This window comes from Phalacrocorax carbo, chromosome 6 (assembly GCF_963921805.1).
Source record: "Phalacrocorax carbo chromosome 6, bPhaCar2.1, whole genome shotgun sequence".
Taxonomy (NCBI): domain Eukaryota; kingdom Metazoa; phylum Chordata; class Aves; order Suliformes; family Phalacrocoracidae; genus Phalacrocorax; species Phalacrocorax carbo.
The window spans coordinates 60914904-60935247 of NC_087518.1; the positions used below are offsets into that span (position 1 = coordinate 60914904).

A 20344-nucleotide genomic window follows, 5' to 3' on the forward strand; every position below is an offset into this window, starting at 1 on the left:
AGCTTTAGTGGATGATCAGTTCTAGGTGTTGGGTAGGCCTTTATCACAGTACATCTATTTTTCAGCAATCTGCAAAACAGGTGAATGCTTCTTCTTTTAAAATTTGAAGTAAAGTTAACCCAAGAGTTTTCAGAGGTTTAAAGCTGTCTCCTGTAGCATATCTGCTATGGTTTGTCTTACAAAGGTCTGTACTGAGCGCTTTAGAAGACAATATATATTAAAATTATTCTTGTCACAAAGTCTTACCAGAGCACAGACACAGGCAGAAAACAGTAAGAGAACAGGAGTGCATTCAGGTATTCCTACGTCCAATTTGTAACCTTAACATAATAATAACAACTCGTAATTTGTCATCTACTTCAGGTACTGCTACTAACAGAATTTGCATTATTCAGATACTGCCAAGCAGAAACAACCACAGTGGTCCTCTGTTACCAATTCCTATTTCCACACTCATCTGTGATTGCGTTTTTGAAAATTACTACAGTAAATGGTAATTTTTTTCTTCTTTTGGGGACTTCAACTAATAATTTTATGTGTGTTTCACAAGGTGCTGGCTGCAGGATGAATATTTTAACCTGTTGACCCGCTACATGAGTTCTGGCCACTTATGTATCATAACTGGTCTTTTGTTTTACTTGGGTTGACACAAATTGGGTCATCTGGTGATGGACTCAAAAGGGCAGCTACCTACTAATGTATTTAAATGATGTCTTTTGGCTTCACTCAGAATTGCTCACTTTCCAACGAAAAGTTGTTCCGGCAGTTCAATAGACACTAGTGTGATGTTGCAGAATCTCCTGATCTTTAAGATATGAAACCATGAAATGTGACTTGGCTGGGAGAGGTTCCTTATTCAGCTGTGTTGTTGTGGAGGGGTTGCAAAATGGTGTAATGAAATCTTGAACATTGGTTAGCTAGCTAGTTGCCCTGTGTTTGACAGAACAATATGTGAACTTCATGTTTGTCCCAAGATCTCATATTTTTTTCTGAAATCCGGATCTCTTGTGGCCAGCTAATGTTTCCTAGAGAAAATTGAGTTACATTCCTAAAGACTTGTGAATTGAATGGATTAGATGGGACCAATGCTAGCATGACTACCATTAGAAGGCTATGCCTGCTATGATTGTAATAACATTCCTAGTAATCCCATGAAAGCCATGCCTTACCTTTGAGGACGTGTTCTGTAGACGGTGGTACGATGGTTTTCTCTGTCTCTTACACATTGTTTTCTCTATTATGTTACACTGTTCTAATTCATCGTTATTTAGTAACATGCATTTGGTGAAAGCGAATGCCTGATTAAGTTTCTTTTTCGAGTGAAAAAGTGGCTTGTTATTTCCTGTAGTCAAGGTACTGGCTGTGGACATCAAGAATTTTTTAAGGTGTCAGTAATGGGGTATTAGGTATTTACAAACAGTGTGTATAAACAGATCTATTTTCTTCAGGTGACCTTTTAATTTGAAGAGAAAAACAACACATGTTCATCGACATTTTACCAACATTAAAACATCACAGAGGATTTAGGTGACCAGTATTAATCCTTTATCACAAATGAAATGAGGATTGCTGTGGTGGATGCAGAAGCATGAGTTTCAAGTTGCCCAAAAATAAGTTGCCAGTCATTTTGACAGCATGACTTGTTTGAGGTTGTAGGAGATAGTCATGACATTTTTCATGTTATGCTGGCCAAAAGCAGTATAGAAGAGTATTTGATGTCACGTCCTCTTCTCAATTAAAGGAATATAAACCTAGAAAAAACCTAAAACCAGGAAATATTGATGAGAAGGAGGGTGAGGATGGGACACTGGAGGGAGGTGAGGCTTTGGAAAGTTAGAACTGCCAAGTATGTGTGTCTAACATTAGGTACCTACATCCATAGAGAAGTTCCAAAAAAAGGTGATGTGGTTTTTTTAGAGATTCTCAGCTTCTGTGGTTCCCACTGACTGACTGAATTAGATATTTTTTCACAAATTTGTTCAGAATCCATAGCTGCATTCCCATTTAAGAATATGTGAATGCCAGATACATTAGTTCAAGACCCATTGTTTTTTAGAATATCAGAGGAAAAATCAATAAGGAACTAGTATCTGTGCCACTGTCTATGACTTTGATCTGTCACATGGTGGGATTTACAAGTCTGTAGCAGATTTCAAAGCCTGTAGGCATGTTTTTAAATCTTTTGTAGGCTGATGCTGGTAGTTAGATTCTAAGACTAGAGAAAGGATGTGTCATTCTCTAAAGAAGGTATCTCTTTCCACAGGCTTACTGGGTGTTAACAATTCTTCTTGACTTTGGGGTCCAGACAGTATGCATAGATAGCACAAGTGAAGTAAAACACAAATTTCTCCATAAGTAACTCACTTGATCGGCTAGGCTTCTCTGTGTAATGCAGAATTGTGATATTGATATTACAGAGTGACTCTCCTAAAACCTCCCCACCAAATGTAATCACACTATTACTGTTTACTCTGACAGCAGCTTCCTTCCATCCAAGGAGCTCAGCACATTTCACAACCATTAAGCCTCCCAATGGAATAGTTAAATATCATTATCCCATTTTCTAGATGAGGCATATAGAGATTAATGACTTGCTAGAGTCACACAGGAAATTTGTGACAGAGCAAGGAATAGATGGCAGCTCCCCCAGCTCTCCTGCCTATTCCTTCATTTACAAAAGGACTCTTTCTGTCCTCAAAGAAAAGGCACTCCTGGTTATGAAGCAGCACTACTAATGCATGAACTGAAAAGTGGATTACTGAATCAGTGAAAGAAAAAACCAAGACCAGCTCTGCTTCTTTTTTACTAATATAATGGAGGGACTGAGCTATTCTTGGTATAGGATTGCTTTTAAATAGAGACAGGTTATAAAGAATGCAAGAATCCTAGACCTGAATTTGAAGAAGGTGAGGGAGGGGAAGCGGGATTTCAGCAGTTTTTCTCTTTCCCCTTCCAACACAGCTAACTTCTCATGGGTTAACCACAATCCCCCCAAATTCACATTGGCTATTTCTTTACTTCACAGAGTTGGTTACTCTATTTATTGTCTGCCATGCTGATCTTACAAAAAGACTGCCATTCAGTTGAAAGACTGTTTCCTAAGTTGCATATGAAATGCAAATTAACATAATGTAAGTTAAAAGTCAATTAAATTACAAAAGGTCTTTGTTTTATCAGGGTCTTTTGAAATGTCAAAGTGTATAATTTAACAAACTATTAAACAGTAAAAGAAAAACCCCAAACATTATTCCACTGTTATGTGCACAAAGTAGAGCTTTGAAACTTTGAAACAAGAGATTCAGGGTGTTTTTTCAAATTCAGGAGCAGAAGAATTAATGTGAGGAAGATATGAGGAAATTTCCTCCTGAACTGAAGATCTAAGATGAAGCTCAGGTTTCTGCTTTACCAGCAAGAAGAAAGGGACATGATGTGCACTTAAGTTTTTCATCACCCAAAGACATCACCCAAACTAAGTACACTAGCTATTCTGATACACAAACACACATGAAATAATAATATGTTAATGGTATCACATAAATGTTTACACATAAAAATGCATCAGAGATTTTGGTTGGAAAGTTGCTATAAAAGTTAAACACTTCAGCATGTGGGTTTTAATATTTTAAGATTATTCTTGCTATTTTTTGCTATAAGAATTATATACTTAGAGATTTCCATCCATAGTATAACAGCATCCGTAGAAGACGTATTATGTTATTTGTGAACTGTCTGTAGGCCTATATATACACACATATAGTACGACATGAATTGTATGAAACTTTGAGCTGATTTATATTGTGTAGAGAGGAAGGTGGCTTTTTTTAAGAGCAGGAGTAGAAATTGGGAGGTTTGTGTCCTGTGTGTGTTCTGAGAGGAATAGGTATGTATCTTTGAAAATAATTACTGCATGCATTTATTGTGTGGTCTGTTTGAGCAATATTATCCTGCATAGCTGCATAGTTTTAAGTTAGAGGAGTCCATTAGGAGGCATTCCTGACAGAAGTGAAAATAAAGTAGAATCCTGGACATAATTGACAGTCCTACATGGAACAGCAGGAAAGCCCTTAACTGGGGACCATGCTCAGCCTCACTCTGACTTGGGCTGATGAGTTTTCTTCTTCCAGTCGAGGATAGGGTGGAAGATGATACTTATGAAACCTTAAAGATGCTGGCCTATGCAGAGAAAGGGGTTGAGTGAACTTTTCAGGGAGTGTCACTGAGTGCTGACAAGGACTGACGCATAGCATGAGTGGCAGCAGACTTTCTATATGACCTTGGTCGAGTCACTTAATCCCTTTGTGACTTGGTTTCCTCATCTGCAGATTTAGGTACAAATAATAATCCTTCCCTGCCTCAGAAGGAGCTGTGGGGATTACTTCACTACTGCTTGCAAGGCGTGTTCAGAGACAAATAGAAAAGTCGAGGTGGAAGTGATATTATTTATTGCTGGAAACCTGTACAATACCAAATACCTTCTTGATCATGTCCTGGAAAATGTATTGTTAATTGGCTGTTGCTTGAGAATCTGATATTAGCAGAAACCACATGAGCCCATCATACCTTCCCTCTTTCCTCTGCTTCCTTTATGCTTTTGTATTCAAGTGGTTGTGCACACGTTGTTAGGCAAAAGTAGACAACCTCTCTGCCTATCAGAAAAGTATGCCTCTTTCTATGATGGCTGCTTTTGGGCTTCTATAAATGATGAACCTGAGAGCCCCCCAAGCTATAATCGCATTCTCTTACCTAAGAACATCCTTGTACAGATTGACATACAGATAAGTAATAAACAGCCTTTAGTTACAGTTTCAAAGAAGTGGATTCCAAGTGTTTATTTTGAAGTCCAAAGGAATGTCCACTACTGCGAGCGTCTCCCTCTTGGCCTAGGAGATTGAAAGAAACTCATAAGCTGCAGCTCTGCTTATTAATACCAAATCTGTGCGTTGTCTGACCCTAGAGTAGGGCAGATTTTGTGGGTATCAGTTATGGACATGCAACAATGTTTCTCTCAAATTAGCCAAAACTCAATTAGCCTAAGCAATCAAAATTTTTGAATGAATGAGAGTGCATCAGCAAAGCGAGTTTATAGCACTCAGTGTTTTGTAGCATGTAGCTACAGTATTTTTGACCCAGTACTGTCAGATTGGTAGAAGCTCTAAAGCTAAGCTTACTTTAATGAACCCTAGCTGCTCACTCATGAGTGGACCACACAAAGCATTGCATTAACTCCACTATACAGGTGAATCCTCTAGGCCACAGGGACTTACAAATAGCCTATAAACCTATTTCAACTGTGCTTGAAGTATTCTGGATCCATAGACACAAATTACACACCAAGAGCATTTTTCAGTAATACCAGGAGGTGGGATGTGTAAGAGAGACAATTTAGCTTCTCTGTGACTGTGAAAACCATGAATTTTGATTGTTAATGTTAAGGCTCCGGTTTTCTTTTGGACTGTATATTTTGGTAGTGGGATCCCTGTTCTGTAATGCCTTCCACTCCGTGAAGAGGTGTTTACATTTACTTAAGTCTGAATATAGAGTCTGTTAAATCACTAACACAGGGTAGTCACTGTGGCTCATATGAAGTATTGCATATGTTTGCAGCCACACCCGAGCACTCACCTTAAAAGCACATAGGGACAATACTATTTGTTAGCTTGCACAATGCATAAGATAAGATGATGCAATGTTCATACGCCATTGCTGTTGTATGCGCTGTTCATGTCAGGCGCCTCTCCTGAGCAGCACGTAAGTGTATGGCATCGATAAGCCATGCACAGAATTTTTTTCCCTCATCTCTACTGTGGCAAAAAAAAAATCAGTAGAAGTAATCCATTTGATCTCTCGCTTTCTATGCTTCTGTAGTCAAGTCAAACCTTTTTTTTGCTCACTAATTGTCATGCGAGGCTCACAGTGACATCAACTAACTAGGACTTTCGGGGTGTGGACTCTTATTGTTATTTATAGAGTACCAGACTTACACGAATGTTGGCAGCGTTTAAATCAGACGAGCAAAGCGCTAACATGAGCAAAGGCAAGAAATTAAAGACAAGGAGTTGAACATTTTTAATATGTAAGAAAGGATAATTTTTATATTTTTTTTCTAGAAAAAATGTATAAATTAAAGGTTTGCTGGCTTATCAGATAGTTACACGTTTATTGAGAGTACATTTAATATATTTCCTTAAGAGTGCAAAATATATGATGTAAATTTTAGTCGGCTCTTACAATGTACTGTTATAATCTAATATTATTTTTCTGAAGAACAACACTATAGTTACAGCTAGAGCTATTTTGAGCTGTAAGTAATCCTACTGTATTATATCTTGGCGTATTTTTAAGGAGGAAATATAATTATTGAACGTAGGAAATATAACGTTCCCTTATAAATAAAAAATGTGGCAATACTTAAAGGCCTTGGAAATAGGGTATAAATATTGTCACGCAAATATAAGGCAGAAGGAGGACTGGTTTTGAAGGAAAAGTAAATAAATGTATCTCTTCATATAATGATTATGATACAAATCACATAGCCTATTAAGAATCCTCACCACTAAATTTAGACTAGAATGTGTTTCAAAATAACTTCAGTTGAGTACTTTCGAGCTACAGAAAGTATGCTGGAGGATTGCGGCAATGATAACATCCGCCCAATAGCACTAACTGTGCGCTGAGCAAACCACTTTCATTTGGAGATGAAATGTAGGATATTACAGAAATATCTTCTGATTGGCAAAGTAGGTGTCAGGAAAGCAAATTTTTTTTTTAACATTTATAGGAATTTTTCCTGGCCTTCCCTCTTTGAGCAAAGAAGAAACTAAGAAAAGGACAGGGAGAGCTTGGGAAGGCAGCTGGCACTTAAGAGGAGGCAAGGATGCTCTGTAACAATGGTTTGCTTTGTCAGAATTTGTCAGAAAATAGTGTTTGGAAGAAATAAAGTTTCTTTCTCTCCATTCTCACTCACTTTTGTTGTTTCATAGAGTCAGTTTGGAGTACTCAACAAAAGATATATATGGTATACATATATCTCAGCTCTTCATATCTGCAAGACCACTTATGCACATTTTCTCTGAAATAGTTTTGGAGTGGTTACTGTTTTATCATTCATTGTCTCGCAGCACACCTGAGGTATTCAAGCAAATAGTTTGTCAATTCTCCTGCAAAGTCCAGGACTCAGTGCTATATCAATACTGCCTACTGGAAACATCAAAGCTGTTTGATAAGGATACAAGACCCTGATGAAAATAGCCCTCACATCTTTTACCTTGTTATACAGGTATGTAAGTTGATGTTAGCCGAAGCTTTGTTATGCTTTCTAGCATTTCCAGTTGCGATGTAAGTTACCAGATCTTTGGCTCAGAAATTGCAGCGAGCAAGCGGAAGGCTGTTGAGGGCCGTGAAAGCAGTCAGAAGTCCTAGTGTCAATGAGGAAAAAGGAAACAGGCTGCTTGGTCTGATTTGGTTTAAACAGCTTTGAATAGAAACAAAATACTTCTAGAACTCTGCCAGGGTTTGCAACCCTTTATTCAAGAAGATACTCTTTCGCTTAGGTGAGCAGCTGGCTTCCCTTTTGTCCACCATGTACCCTTTAAAATTCTCACCCACTGCCCAGTATGGATCCCCTTCCTTTCAGTGGTCTGGACTCTGGCCTCTCCTCCATGTTCCCTGGCTTTTTCCTAAAATGAATTGACTCACCCTTGGTGGCACAACTCTAATGTGATTATTTTAAAGAAAAAGCAGCTAACTCTATATGGGCTACCATACAATCAGAGATCTAAACAACAACAGCAAAAAAAAACCAGTGGCTCTGATTCCCACAGGAATATGCACTGAAGGCATTCCAAGCACTAGGGAACTCCATGTGCATACAGCGTAGGGCTGATCTGCACTTGCACAGTAGTTTCAGTACGTAGGAAACTTTGTAATCATGGTTTCACCAGAGTCAGGAATTCACCACTAGTTCTGTCGGTATTTAATTTATGATCTCAAAATTGTCATTTCAAGTGTGGAGACCTGAAAAAGCCTTTTTTTCTTTAACTGGCAGTTCTGGAGTACAGGTAAATTAATACTGAATTTGTGTCCTATGTTTGATTCAGTGGAAATACTGTTCCTTTGAAATAAACCGCAAGCAATATGTTGTGTAAGAGCTGGGAAAGCAGGTTTACAACTCTCACGTTGTAAACTCATGGTCTGAGTCTTTACCAGCTTATTCAATATAGTATTTTATTAGTGTTACAGCCAACATAAGCATATTGCTTGTCTTATCTATGCTGTTTTATAACCATATTACTGAGATTACAGCAATACATTGCCTGACATTTATATATCTGCCTGTCAAAACAAATATTCATGGAGTATTCCTTGCTGCTCCGAGTAGCCTGGAGTAATAGTTCTGATCCCTCTGGTTACCTCTCAGTATCTCCTAGCTGGCAGTGCAGGAGGTCTTGCGTATATGCATTTGTAAGATCCCATCTCTTGTTTATGTGTTTCTAGTGCAATCAGTTGACATTCCTTTACTGGGTCATTTATTTGACGGTGTTGCCAGTTTGCTGTTGCATTTGTGGTAGTATGCATTTTCATTACTCTTTATGACATTGGTATCAATGGTAAGTTTGGTGGTACAGAAAGAAAAGGAAGATTATGATCTCTTAATAGGGTAGTAGCAGATAGGAAGTAATGTCTTTCATAATAGAATAATGTAAATAAAATGCTACTCCTTAATTAAAGGTGATTAACTGAAAGAATACAGTTCAATACAATAAATCTTAAAAATAGATAATGTTCTTAAAATGCTGTCAGCATTTTGAATTTTGATTACATTTTCAGTGTACAAACATCAGGACGTTGAAGAAGGTTCTTGTGAACAGTCTTTGGTTCATGGATTTCCTGGTATTCCTGGTTAAATAGAAATATCTGTCATACTGTTAAGGTCCTTGAATGCATCCAGAGGAGGGCAACAAAGCTGATGAAAGGGCTGGAGGGAAAGCCCTCTGAGGAGCAGCGAAGGACTCTGGATTTGTCTGCTTTGGAGAAAAGGAGGCTGAGGTGTGACCTCATTGCTCTCTGCAGCTTCCTCAGGAGGCGAAATGGAGAGGGAGGTGCTGAGCTCTCCTCCCTGGGATCCAGGATCGGATGCATGTGAATGGTTCAAAGCTGCAGCAGGAGAGGTCCAGACTGGATATTATGAAACATTTCTTCACCGAGAGGGTGGTCAAACACTGGAACAGGCTTCCTAGAGAGGCGGCTGATGCCCCAAGCCTGGCAGTGTTTAAGAGGCATTTGGACAATGCCCTTAATAACATGCTTTAACTTTTGGTCAGCCCTGAAGTGGTCAGGCAGTTGGACCAGACAGATGGTTGTAGGTCCCTTCCAACTGCAAATATTCCACTCTACTCTACTCTACTCTATTCTATATGTCATCCAGCTTTTGGTCTTCTCCCAGTCTTCAGCAGAGACCTTGTGAAAATGCTTCTGAAAAAAAAAAAAAAAAAAGTTTAGTTTTTAATGCAGGTCAGATGCAATCACTTTGGGTTCTTCCCATTAATGCTTTGCTTTGAGAAAATGCTTGGCAGTATTATGATGATTGGAATTTTCTGTGTCTTTTCCAACTGTAAGAAAGGAGTAAAAAAGTGAAAAACTAACAGCAGAATACTGCGAGGTCAAATTAAACAGACCAGTGTAGCATGTTTTGCCAGAACTGGCCATAAAATATTAGCAAGTCTTTTGTATGGCGTGATTCTGTAGATTTTGGTCAACATCCTAGTTTAGGTTATCGACCTTCAGAAGCCCTACCTATCCCCGACGCCTGGGTAAAGGTCAGAGGGGGCATGATTCACCCGTGAGGTGTGTGTGTTGTCATCGCCCCATCTGGGCAGGAGAGTCCCACCTGCGGTGTCCTAATTTCCACGGCAGAAGCATGCTTAGCCCTGATTGGCCACGCTGGCTCCCCGCCTTGCTGCTGATTGGCTAAGCCTTCTGCCTCCTCTCTCTCATCTTGCTGGGGCAGCTGCACTGCCCAGCCGCGGCTCTTCCCCGCTGACCATAGAGGGACCGGAGGATGCCCATGCAGCAGCACTCGGTCGATAAGGTGTGTTGTTGGGGGTGTGGTGGACAGGGTGCCTGCTAGCTGCTGGTATTTCTTCTCAAAGGCTAAAGAGTAAGTCTGTGGCTCCTCAAGAGCATTTAGGAGGAGAAAAGAAAGGAGAAAAATACTCATAAAGAATGGGAGCAGAAAGGGGTATCCAGGACTGAGTCTTAAACTGTTGGCAGGGTGAACTTGCCAGGACTGTGTTTTTCAAATTACAGAAATTTATCACATTAATTAAATGCTCTATATTTAAAGGCTTTTAAAACAACTTTTGTCTCTATTCAGAAGTTTGCCCAAGGCTCTGGAGAAGCAAACCACCAAAGTGTCTCTTCCCGAGTCCCAAACGCAGTAGCTAACTAACTAGCGCCCAGGGATTTAATTGTTGGCCTGAAGTCCTGTTAGACTAAATGTGGAAGAGGATTCTTCAGGTAGCAGCACAGGTACTGCAAAGATGAGGTACACATAGGCTCTTAGGAAGAAAGGATTATATCTGAGGTAAAAAAAGAATTAGAATTTTTCCATCGGATGAAGGAATTGAAGATGCAGTTAATTTTTCATAATTATATCCCATTAGAAGCTTGCAAATAATATTTGCCAGAATTTCCTATGCTTCTATTTTATAAATATTTACTTATAGTTTCTTTACATTTTTCACGGAGAAAAGGTAAAGTTGTGATGCAAGATAACTTGTGATGCAAGGTAGCATTGAATATGTATTGGAACTCAAGTTCCATGGAAATTATTTTCTGCTTCTTCCTCAAGTCTGAACTTGGAATTTTGTAAGATGCTAATACCTCTCTCTTCCCCATCCAAAGCTAGTTCCAAAGGACAGCGGGATGAGACTGCTAGGATAGCTCTTGAACTGTTAAATCAGAGAGCTGATGCAAAGAGGAGACATCTCAGACGTGCTTCAACTTGTTGTGCTTATGTTTCTGGCTCTCTTCTAGCCAGAAAAAGAGGAAAGGAGGTTTCAGACTAGTTTGCTTTCACAGCAGAGTGCAGCTCCAGACAATTTTCCAATCACAGCTGAACTAGTGCTAAGGACTCTGCTTTGAAATAGAACATCTAATTAGAAAAAGATTTTTTTTCCATCTCTCCATGAGTCAGATGAAGATTTCAACAACACATAGACTGGTTCCTATTAAATCACTGTTTACCACTTCTGTTAATATAATAGCACCTACATGCTGTATTTAAAATGTAATTACGGGTGGGCCATGTCAAAATCGTCACGAGAGATTGGATAACCGCGCCCAGCGTACTGATACCAAAACATAGTACTTACCAGGATCCCGTTTAAGTGACATTTTCATGAGACTTTTGGGAGGGATAGTCTTCACCTGCTTTAAAGACACGATAACTTGCAGATATAGCTTCCCTGATTGCTGCGCTTACTGGTTGTGACACGATGCAAACCTTCATCATCTTCCTATAGGAAAACTTTCAGCACTTCACAATCCCCTGTTTTATTATCTGTTGACTCAGTGCCTTTTTAAAAAGTTGTTTAAGTTCAGAGTTAAGTGCATGGGCTTGGAATTGTGTTCCGAAGTTTTTTTCCCCGCTGCTTCCAGATCCTTCTGTTACTTATTCCATTAGCACATACAAAACCTATGCATTCATGCACAAATTAAGGTACACAGGTAGATGATACAAACTGAACCTCTAAAATGCTTTAAAAAAATTCTCCAGCAAACATCTCCATCCTTTCTGTTACAGCATATTATATCACACAAGGCAATCCTGTAGCAGATGGGCATGAAAAACGGTGTTATTAAATACTCCTTGTGATTTAACAGTTGTATCAGCATTTTTGTAACTGGAACAGTGAGATATTCATAAAATGTAATGGCCCTACAAATTATGCGGTGCCATGGTTGAATGTTGAGTCTTTGAACATGGGCCATAAAATTTGGTATTAAACACCTGATAATACTGCTGGGAAGTGTTTCCCTTCTTTCTTGGAAATGGTTTACTAGCAGTGTCAGTACTACAAGGGGATTATAAAGAAATACATTTTCTTTCCACTGACAATCCTTGAAGAGTGGACATCAGTCCTGCCTCTTAGTTATTTTTGTGGATTTCCATACTGGGTATGATTTATTCTTAACCCATAGGGAGCATGCACAAACAATTCAGTGTTTTTGAATTGCTTAGAAGTTCCAAAGGACTTTGCGGAAGGCTTTTGTTAACTCCCTCAGGAAAGAAATATTTTGAAAAACTTCAATTGTTCCCCAGGGCAATTAACAACAGATTTCTTGGCTGGCTCCTGGAAGTGGGAGTAGGCAAAGCAGACAAAAGACAGCGTGCTAGTCATGGTTATATCTACAAAAAGCAGTTTGAGAGACAAAGGATTGTGTCTTAGTTGTTGAATATCGAAGGATCTAAGCTAAATCTGCTGGCTTATCAACGTGGAAGTTTGTTTAAAGCCTTTTCTAGTCCAACGCCATAATGCAGCAGACATGGCTGTTAATGGATTGCTGCAATGTAACCAGAGAATTTAAACTTCCATTAATAATTCAGTATTTTGAAATGGAAATATTTGTGTCATTTATTGCACTGTTCTGCCAGTGTATGTAGGTATTTCATTTTAATTTATTTTCTTCAAAATACATTAAGGCAATGTAAGCCCAGCTTTCTAGGCTTCTTCTGTTTCTTACCCTGGAGAAATGCAGGTATTTGTCAAGCATGAAAACTACTAAAGAAAAGTTACTATAAACTGCATTGTCTTTTTCCTCCGCAGATGAGGAGACGCTCCTGCTTTGTTTTTTTGCTCTGTGGGATATTTTTGCCCAGAATCCTTGGTTTTCCACAGACAAATACCTCAATTGATTGTGATTCTCTGTTACCGAACTATGAAGATGAACCACAGACATCTGTGCCACCATATCTTATTGCTGTATCTTTTGATAAATTTGAGCCAGGAAATGAAATCCAAGGTAAATAATCTGAATGACTGAAAACCTTTATCTGTGTCTCCCAGAATTACCAGTCTCCACCAAAATTCCCCTATTTCCCTCTTAGTCTAGTTAATTAGTTCAATCCCATTCATCTATACCCAAGATATTAATCTCTTTTGAAATGTTTTTTATATATATATGTATGTATATATTTGTATAACTGAAAATATATTCTCTGTTTTTTCTTTTCCCTATCTGATAAACATGTCTTAACTTCATGCTCTAATTTTTGTGACAAGATTGAAATGAAATGGGACAGCCGGACAAACCAGATTAATAATTAGTTGCTCTTTAGCTTCATACTTGGGTATTTGCTGTTGTATCAAGCCTCTGCAATACAAAGGGATCCTACTCATTAGATGTTCGCATGCTGTCATCCTACAGGAAAATAAAAATTCAGGATGCAGTATAAGACAACTCAGGAGTGAGACACACTGAGTCATGCTTCTAAAAGCTGCATCCCAGATTTTATCGAATTGCAGGAGGTGGAGCTATTGTGGTTTACAACACCTTTTCGTTTTCCTAATCCCAAATTGCTGTCTGGATAGAACACCTTGACAGCCTTGTCTCTCCACACTGTGCTGCCATCTCATGGTGCTGTCACAAGTGGCTTGTGAATGCTTCTTTTTCTAGCCATTTGCTAGAAGCATGGAGGCAGAAGTGAGTTGTAACGCATCACATGTCCGTTGTTGTATCTCAGTAGCAGAAAAAGAACATTATTCACTAAGTAGCTGCTGTGTGGCTGGGGTTCTCTTTTACCTGAACCTAGTAGCATGGATGCGCTTCCATGGAGAGTGGAGAAGCGTCAGAGTCCTATTATAGCTGCCATTCTTGGAAAAACATGTGTGAATAACTCCTCCTAGGATGGAAGGGCTGTTTGATTACTGATAGCTATTTTTAAAAGAGTATTGCCAGCAAAATGATCGGTGGATTTAAATATATGCAGAACTTTCTGTGAGGTTATATGGGATTTACCATGACAAAATATTGACTCCAGATGCTACTAACCTTGCCTTCCCCCCCCCTTTTAATTTCTAACCATACTTTTCTTGCTTCAGCACTGCTTTTCTGTTGCTTCAAACTGTAAGCATCCAGTACCTGGTCTCAGGCATCTCTGGTTGGCTACACCATTTCATTCCATGAGCCAACACTCTTACAGTTGCACCTGTGCTGATTTAACACTGCATTTAGAGTGTTGGATGTCACCCCTCCTGTAAGACCTGAAAAAAAAGGTAGCGAATTAGGACTGAAAGTTGATGACAAATTGCCAAACCCCTGCATAATTAGCCTTTCAATGTTAAATTGTCATGGTCTGGTTGGTCCTTGCCTTGACTTCTGTGTCATTCCCAGTTTTTCCGTCCTTATTTTTAATGACTACACATACCTTTGGGCATAAACCATTATTCTGATTTTATTTGTGGAAGTGCCTAATATTGGCATTAGCAGAGCAAGTTTATAACAGATCATACCAAATTTGATTATGCTTCCTGAATTTAATTTCAATTTAGATATATACAAAACATGAAACAGCTCTCTCCCATATCTTTCTGAGCTCATTCAGTAACAAAATTTGAGTAAAATTGAGTAGTTTGCACTTAATGAATTTTTCATATTTAGTATAGAACATGAGAGCCAAGCTGTCTAGTTTCTCTTTTTCCAGTTGTAACATGTAAAAAAAAATTGTCTGCAATTCAGCCTTAGGCAAATGTTAATCTTTTCTTTCGAAACTGAGGTAGAAAGAAATGCAATTCTCTTTCTCCCATAGGTGTCTTGACTTCATAGGCCTAATTAGACAGAAAATAAATAACCTTTGGGTCAGCAGGGCCATTGGCCAATATTCTGAGTATGTGTGGGGAGCAATGGATTAATAAGGAAGTTGTAATCTTCTGGCAGGGCAGAATTACTTATAAAATTTTCAGTAAATCATATATTTCATGTTACTTTATACAGAAATGCCTCTCCAGATTTCTTTCTTTTCCGTTTTTGTCATTCTCTTGATAATTAATGAAAATGGTAACAAATCCCAACATTTTTAAAAAATTTAAAAGTTTTTAGGTAATTTCTGCACATGCAGTCTTGTGCTTTGGAGTGAGGGAAATTAGTTGTTAAACATTTTAGAGGTATGAGTTGTCTATGAAACTTAAATTTCTCAAAACGTCTGTTTTCACAGTGAGTCTAGAGGCACTTAAAGATGTTGGTTTTAAAGAATTTAATCTACAAGCTCGAGAAATAGGAGAAGATGTTCCTGTTGGTACTTTTAAAATTACAGATCCAAACACTAAAGGCTTGGAATGTCATAACGTGACGGTATGTGTTCAGTCTTTGGAATACCTACTTAAGCTCGGTTTCCTTTTAAATACTTCAATCAGAATTGATAGAAGTGAGCATTTTGTATGACAAAGTTGTTTCATCAGTAGAGTTTAAAAATTTAGACTTTCTCAAGAAATACATGTATCTTCTATACGTGATGTGAATCTAATGTAGAAGCAACCTGGCACTTTTTCGGAGGACTTCAGTGTTACCTGTTGTAGTAGAGAGAGTTCCCCATATACTATAAGTAAAAGTCACTTTTGCGTCTTATATAATTATATATGTATTTCTTTTTAATTGCAGAATTCAGCAGTAAGTCATGCAAATTCAGATGTGAAGCAGAAAGTCACAACAACATGGATTGCTCCCCATGATATTAGAGATCTACAATTTATGTAAATAATTTTTTTTTTTTTTTTTGCCTTGAAATTTTATTTCTATGGATTATTTTGACATGGTTCTGTGTTGCTGTTTCTGATGTTCTTGTCTTGCCACAATAATGTTTTTTTCATAGTTTTTCATAACTTCCCACTGTGTCTATTAAACAACATTATTTGCATCTCAAGGTATAATTATAAAAGGTAAACACTGTCATGCAGATGTTAATATATGTAAATAATTCCATTAAGCACAGTGTTATTAATGGATCTTGGAGTAACCAGTTTTTACACTTTGACCCCTTTAATTACAAGAGCAATAATATGAAGGTAACTAGTTCCCTGAATAAGTGAAATTCAGATTCTATTCAGTTATAACTTCTTTCATTTTGAAGAGCAGAAGAACTGTAGTTTGTAAATGCTTGTAAGATAAATTTAAAAATAAATTTAAATGAACAAACTGATGACCCATGAACTAACTACTGAAAACAGAAGGCAAATTTATCTTACATTTAATGCTACTGTTCTTGCAGATCTGAAGCTTGTAAAAAATATCACCTGGTCTAATAAATGCATGCTTGAAGTAATTGGAAAATAATGAAATCTTTGATAGTTCGATATTGTTTGAAGTATAGACTTATGATAGGGGCATCTTGGCCTTGTTTCATTAAATCTTGAGGAACAGAAACAGTGGCAAAAGAACACAAATTAAACCCACGATCACCTCTACTTGTTACTGCCATGAAAATCAGTTCACTGTCATAGACACAGATTGTCAGAGCAGGAAAGAGGTGTGACAATTTTTATGGACAATTGAGCTGATACTCCCCACTGGAGTCAGTGCTGCTTTGAACAGTGTCCATTCCTCTTCTGCTCCTTCTTAGCATCTATCTTGTTTATCTTCAAAATGATGTTGGATGATAATACAGCAACTGGAAAAGAAAAATGTTCTCGAAAATTCTTTTCAAACTTGTACTGTAAACCCTTAAAATCCAACTACAGTGGATTTTCTTGGCTGGGGGGGGAGGAAAGCTTATTGGTATTTTATACTGAAATATTTTGATAGAAGAATAATGATCATTTTGTTTTCTTTCCAGTGCAACTGTCGTTCAAGACCTAGAGAAATTTTGGGTTGGAATTCAAAGCAAAACTCTCACACCTACGCGTTCTGAGTCAGTTAATGGGACAGGAAAAAGTAAAAGGAAGGTATGTTTTGGGTGTATTTGCATACTAGAAATTAATACAGTAAATTAGAATAACTTTGACTTGATACAAGACACACATTCGTGGTCATGTATTCATTAACTAAGATGGCCCAAATCACTAGATATTTTCAACATTCTTAATTTAACTGCCCAATCCTCCTACTAAACTGATGAAAAAAAAAATATTTTCCCCACAGAAATAAGGAAACTAATAATATAGTTATCAAAACAACCCATAGCGTAAAGACAAAGAAAAGAAAATTGGTCAAAAGGAGAACTCTACTGTACATCTGGTGTACCATGCTTTTCTTAACTGCTGCCCCAGTCCCTGCGAACTATAGCTGTGTAGCATATTATTAGAAATAAGCTTGTTTATTTTGGGACCAAAAATTATGTTTATATGAAGAATCTTAAATGCAATAGGCAGCTAAAGTAAAGACAGTCTGTTTAAATCTACTGTATCAGGTCTTGACTGTAGCAACACTGATTTACATCATCTGGCGATCTAACCAGGAGTGAACACCTGTCTTCTGTCCCCCACTTCACCAAATATATTTCCTGTTTCCTATAAGAAGCTGCTTTTATTTCCCAGCAAATAACTTGTAAATGTTTCCTCATTTTTTTTTTCACAGCTTATGATAGAATTAGAATGTAACAAGGTAAGAGCAATTTTTCCTCCATTTCCAAATTTTCTGTTACCTCAATTTTTAGAATTCCTGTCCCATCAGTTGTTTCATGGTTGTAGCATGAAGATTATATCATACCATTCAAACTAATTTCTTAGTGAGATCTCATTTATACTTACATTTTTGTATGCAGTTTTGAAGGTATTTTTATTTTTAATTAATGTCAGTTCTCAGATCAGATTGTTACAATGTGTAAAGTATTGCAAGCAATTAAACACTTCTTCACTCAGTCCACGAACGTGAACTCAGTTGATTTACTGTTTAAAATAATTTGGTATTTATATACCAGTCAATAAACACTAACTGGAACCTGTACTTTCCTGCAGCGTGGAGGGACTTACACAACACAAGGCCGATGCATCATGGTAAATACTCTTTTTCCAAAGACATTGACATACTGCTAATTGCCCAAAATCTCAAGACCTAGTCAAAAGCTGCTTCTAGTCACATCTTTATCCCTCTTGCCGCTCAATTTAGTTTTCTTTTGGCAATTTACCTTGGCTGATTAACATCCCAAACTTCCATAATGGTTGTCAGCCTTGTTACCGTTTCCTCCTGCAAGTTATCTCTAGCTAATCTGGAGTAACTTTCTAAACGAAGTTTTCTTTTTTCCTCCCTTTTTTGTTATAGTGCTTGCTTGCTTTTCAAGATCACTTATTTCAACAGCTCTGAAACCTTGCCTTTTGCAAATTGTAATCTAGATATAAAATTTAATTTTGAATTATCTTTCTGAAAACTATCACTTTCCGCTCAGTGAAGAAGCCTCTTTTTCTTCTTTCTTTTCCCCCCTATCAAATATGCCCTACGCTTCATAGTGTCTAGTGATTACATAGTCAGATCAGTAAAAAGTGTGCATCTACTTTTTAACCACTTTGACAGCGTAGGCCACCTCCTCAATGATGGACATCAAGTGTATGAGGCCAGATAAAAAAGGGTGCAAGCAGCAGAAGCATGTTAATTTACTGCAAAATAATAAATAGCATTTTTGTTACTTTACAGGTGGGACCTTCCAGTTCCTCTCAGAGCAGCTATTCAGGCAGTCAGGTAAGAGTCCTAACTTCCACCATTTGTACGTTTTCCTTCAGTAACCTTGAACATCTAAAATTCCATAACTACAGAGTACTGAGGTGATTTGGTCCTTACTGAAATACCATCTCTGCTAGCTAATGCAGAAAGCCAGAGTTATTCCTCCAGTAAACCGTATGTTCAGTACCCGGACTAGGTTCAACTACCTATACTCTGTTGAACTCAATAGCTTGCTGTCAGTATTCTTACCCTCGAGATGCTTCACTGCCTCTGATTTCACACATTATGCATTTTTATCAAGCATTAACTTGACCCTTTTGAGGGGAGGGGAGATTCCTTCCATCTTCCTAGATGATTCCTACCTGTGGGTGTACATATGCATGCAAACACAGTCACAAACCATTTGTTTTAGTTTTAGAGACATCTGCCATAATGAAAATGAAACTGCTTACTATTAATTGCTTAGGCATTTTTATTTCTTTTTTTTTTTATAATCAAAATGGAAGGACTAATTATACTTGTGTTTCACTGTCTTGTCCACAAAAAATTCGCAAAATTTCTCCAAACTTCACCAGATATTCATGTGTGTATTAAAGCTCCAGTACAATGTCTGCATCACTGTTAACTCCAGATTATATGTGCAGTTGAAAATTTGGGGATTTCACTGTCTAGTTAGCCTTTTAAAACTTCTGGAGTATGTATATCTGCATTCTCACCAATCGCTTTCACTTCTTTAATCACAGAAATGTATACTTGGTTTTTAGTTAATTATCTCCACTACCATAATACGCCTATTTGCCTTGAACTGTCAGACGCTTTCTGGTATGTGTCAAGTTTCTTGAAGTGCACTTCTCAAGGATGTATTTTTTTACTACTTACTAGTGATTATATTTATTAGTGAATTATCTGGTAATAGTCCATTTGTGCAATCTTCACTGCTTGTAAGCAGAATTACCAGACTCTGAGAGTACCAATTATTTTGATGTATATACTAAATACTGATTTTCTTCATTGTATTTCTTTCATATATAATACATATTCTTTGCTAAGTGTTGGGTTTCTAATCTTGTCACGTAATTACCTGAAGTTATTAATTTTTGTAAAATATAGACCATTTAGCAAAACAGCGTGTGGATTTTGAAAGGTTACATGACCAATGACAAAGTTACATGAAATCCTACAGTTACATGAAATTAGATGATGACTAATGTCTTATACTACATTAGAATCGTTACAGCCAGTTGCAAGCGAGCTGGTAACCTCTGTACTTGCTTATCCCCTATTTGCACACACAAATTGTCAGTTGTGCAGCTTCTCTTGCCATAAACAGCAAGGCTGCTTTTTTTTTTTTCCTTTCTTTCTGCCTCCTTCCCCCCTTTTTTATGTGGAAATAATTTACTTCTGTTTTTATTTCAGAGTGGAGCAGTCTACACAATAAGCAAGAGTGGATGTGCCCCTGTAAGCATTTTTCTTACTTTTACTTTTTTGTCCCCAACATAACTATATTTATAGTAACCCCTAGCCTTCAATTGCATTATTTATATGATTGTTCATGTGGGAGTTCTTGTTGCAAATAGAAAATAATGGAGAAAGCTAGAAGATTAGTATTACAGTTTATTCAATGTTATGAAGTAGTTAGCAAACAGACATGTTAAAGTAGAAACACAGATGATAGAATCATGCAAAAAGGACTGGA

General features: G+C 37.6%; 1 protein-coding gene across 1 annotated transcript in view; it reads left to right on the forward strand.

Annotated features, from left to right (window-relative positions):
- Positions 1-20344, forward strand: part of LOC135314126 (loricrin-like) — a 73408-nt gene that overhangs the window by 19121 nt on the left and 33943 nt on the right. Inside the window, exons 5-12 of the mRNA XM_064455784.1 lie at positions 12828-13023; positions 15215-15351; positions 15658-15749; positions 16829-16937; positions 17569-17595; positions 17949-17987; positions 18622-18666; positions 20065-20106. Of these exons, the coding sequence (XP_064311854.1) occupies positions 12828-13023; positions 15215-15351; positions 15658-15749; positions 16829-16937; positions 17569-17595; positions 17949-17987; positions 18622-18666; positions 20065-20106 (687 nt within the window). The remainder of the gene's footprint in view (positions 1-12827; positions 13024-15214; positions 15352-15657; positions 15750-16828; positions 16938-17568; positions 17596-17948; positions 17988-18621; positions 18667-20064; positions 20107-20344) is intronic.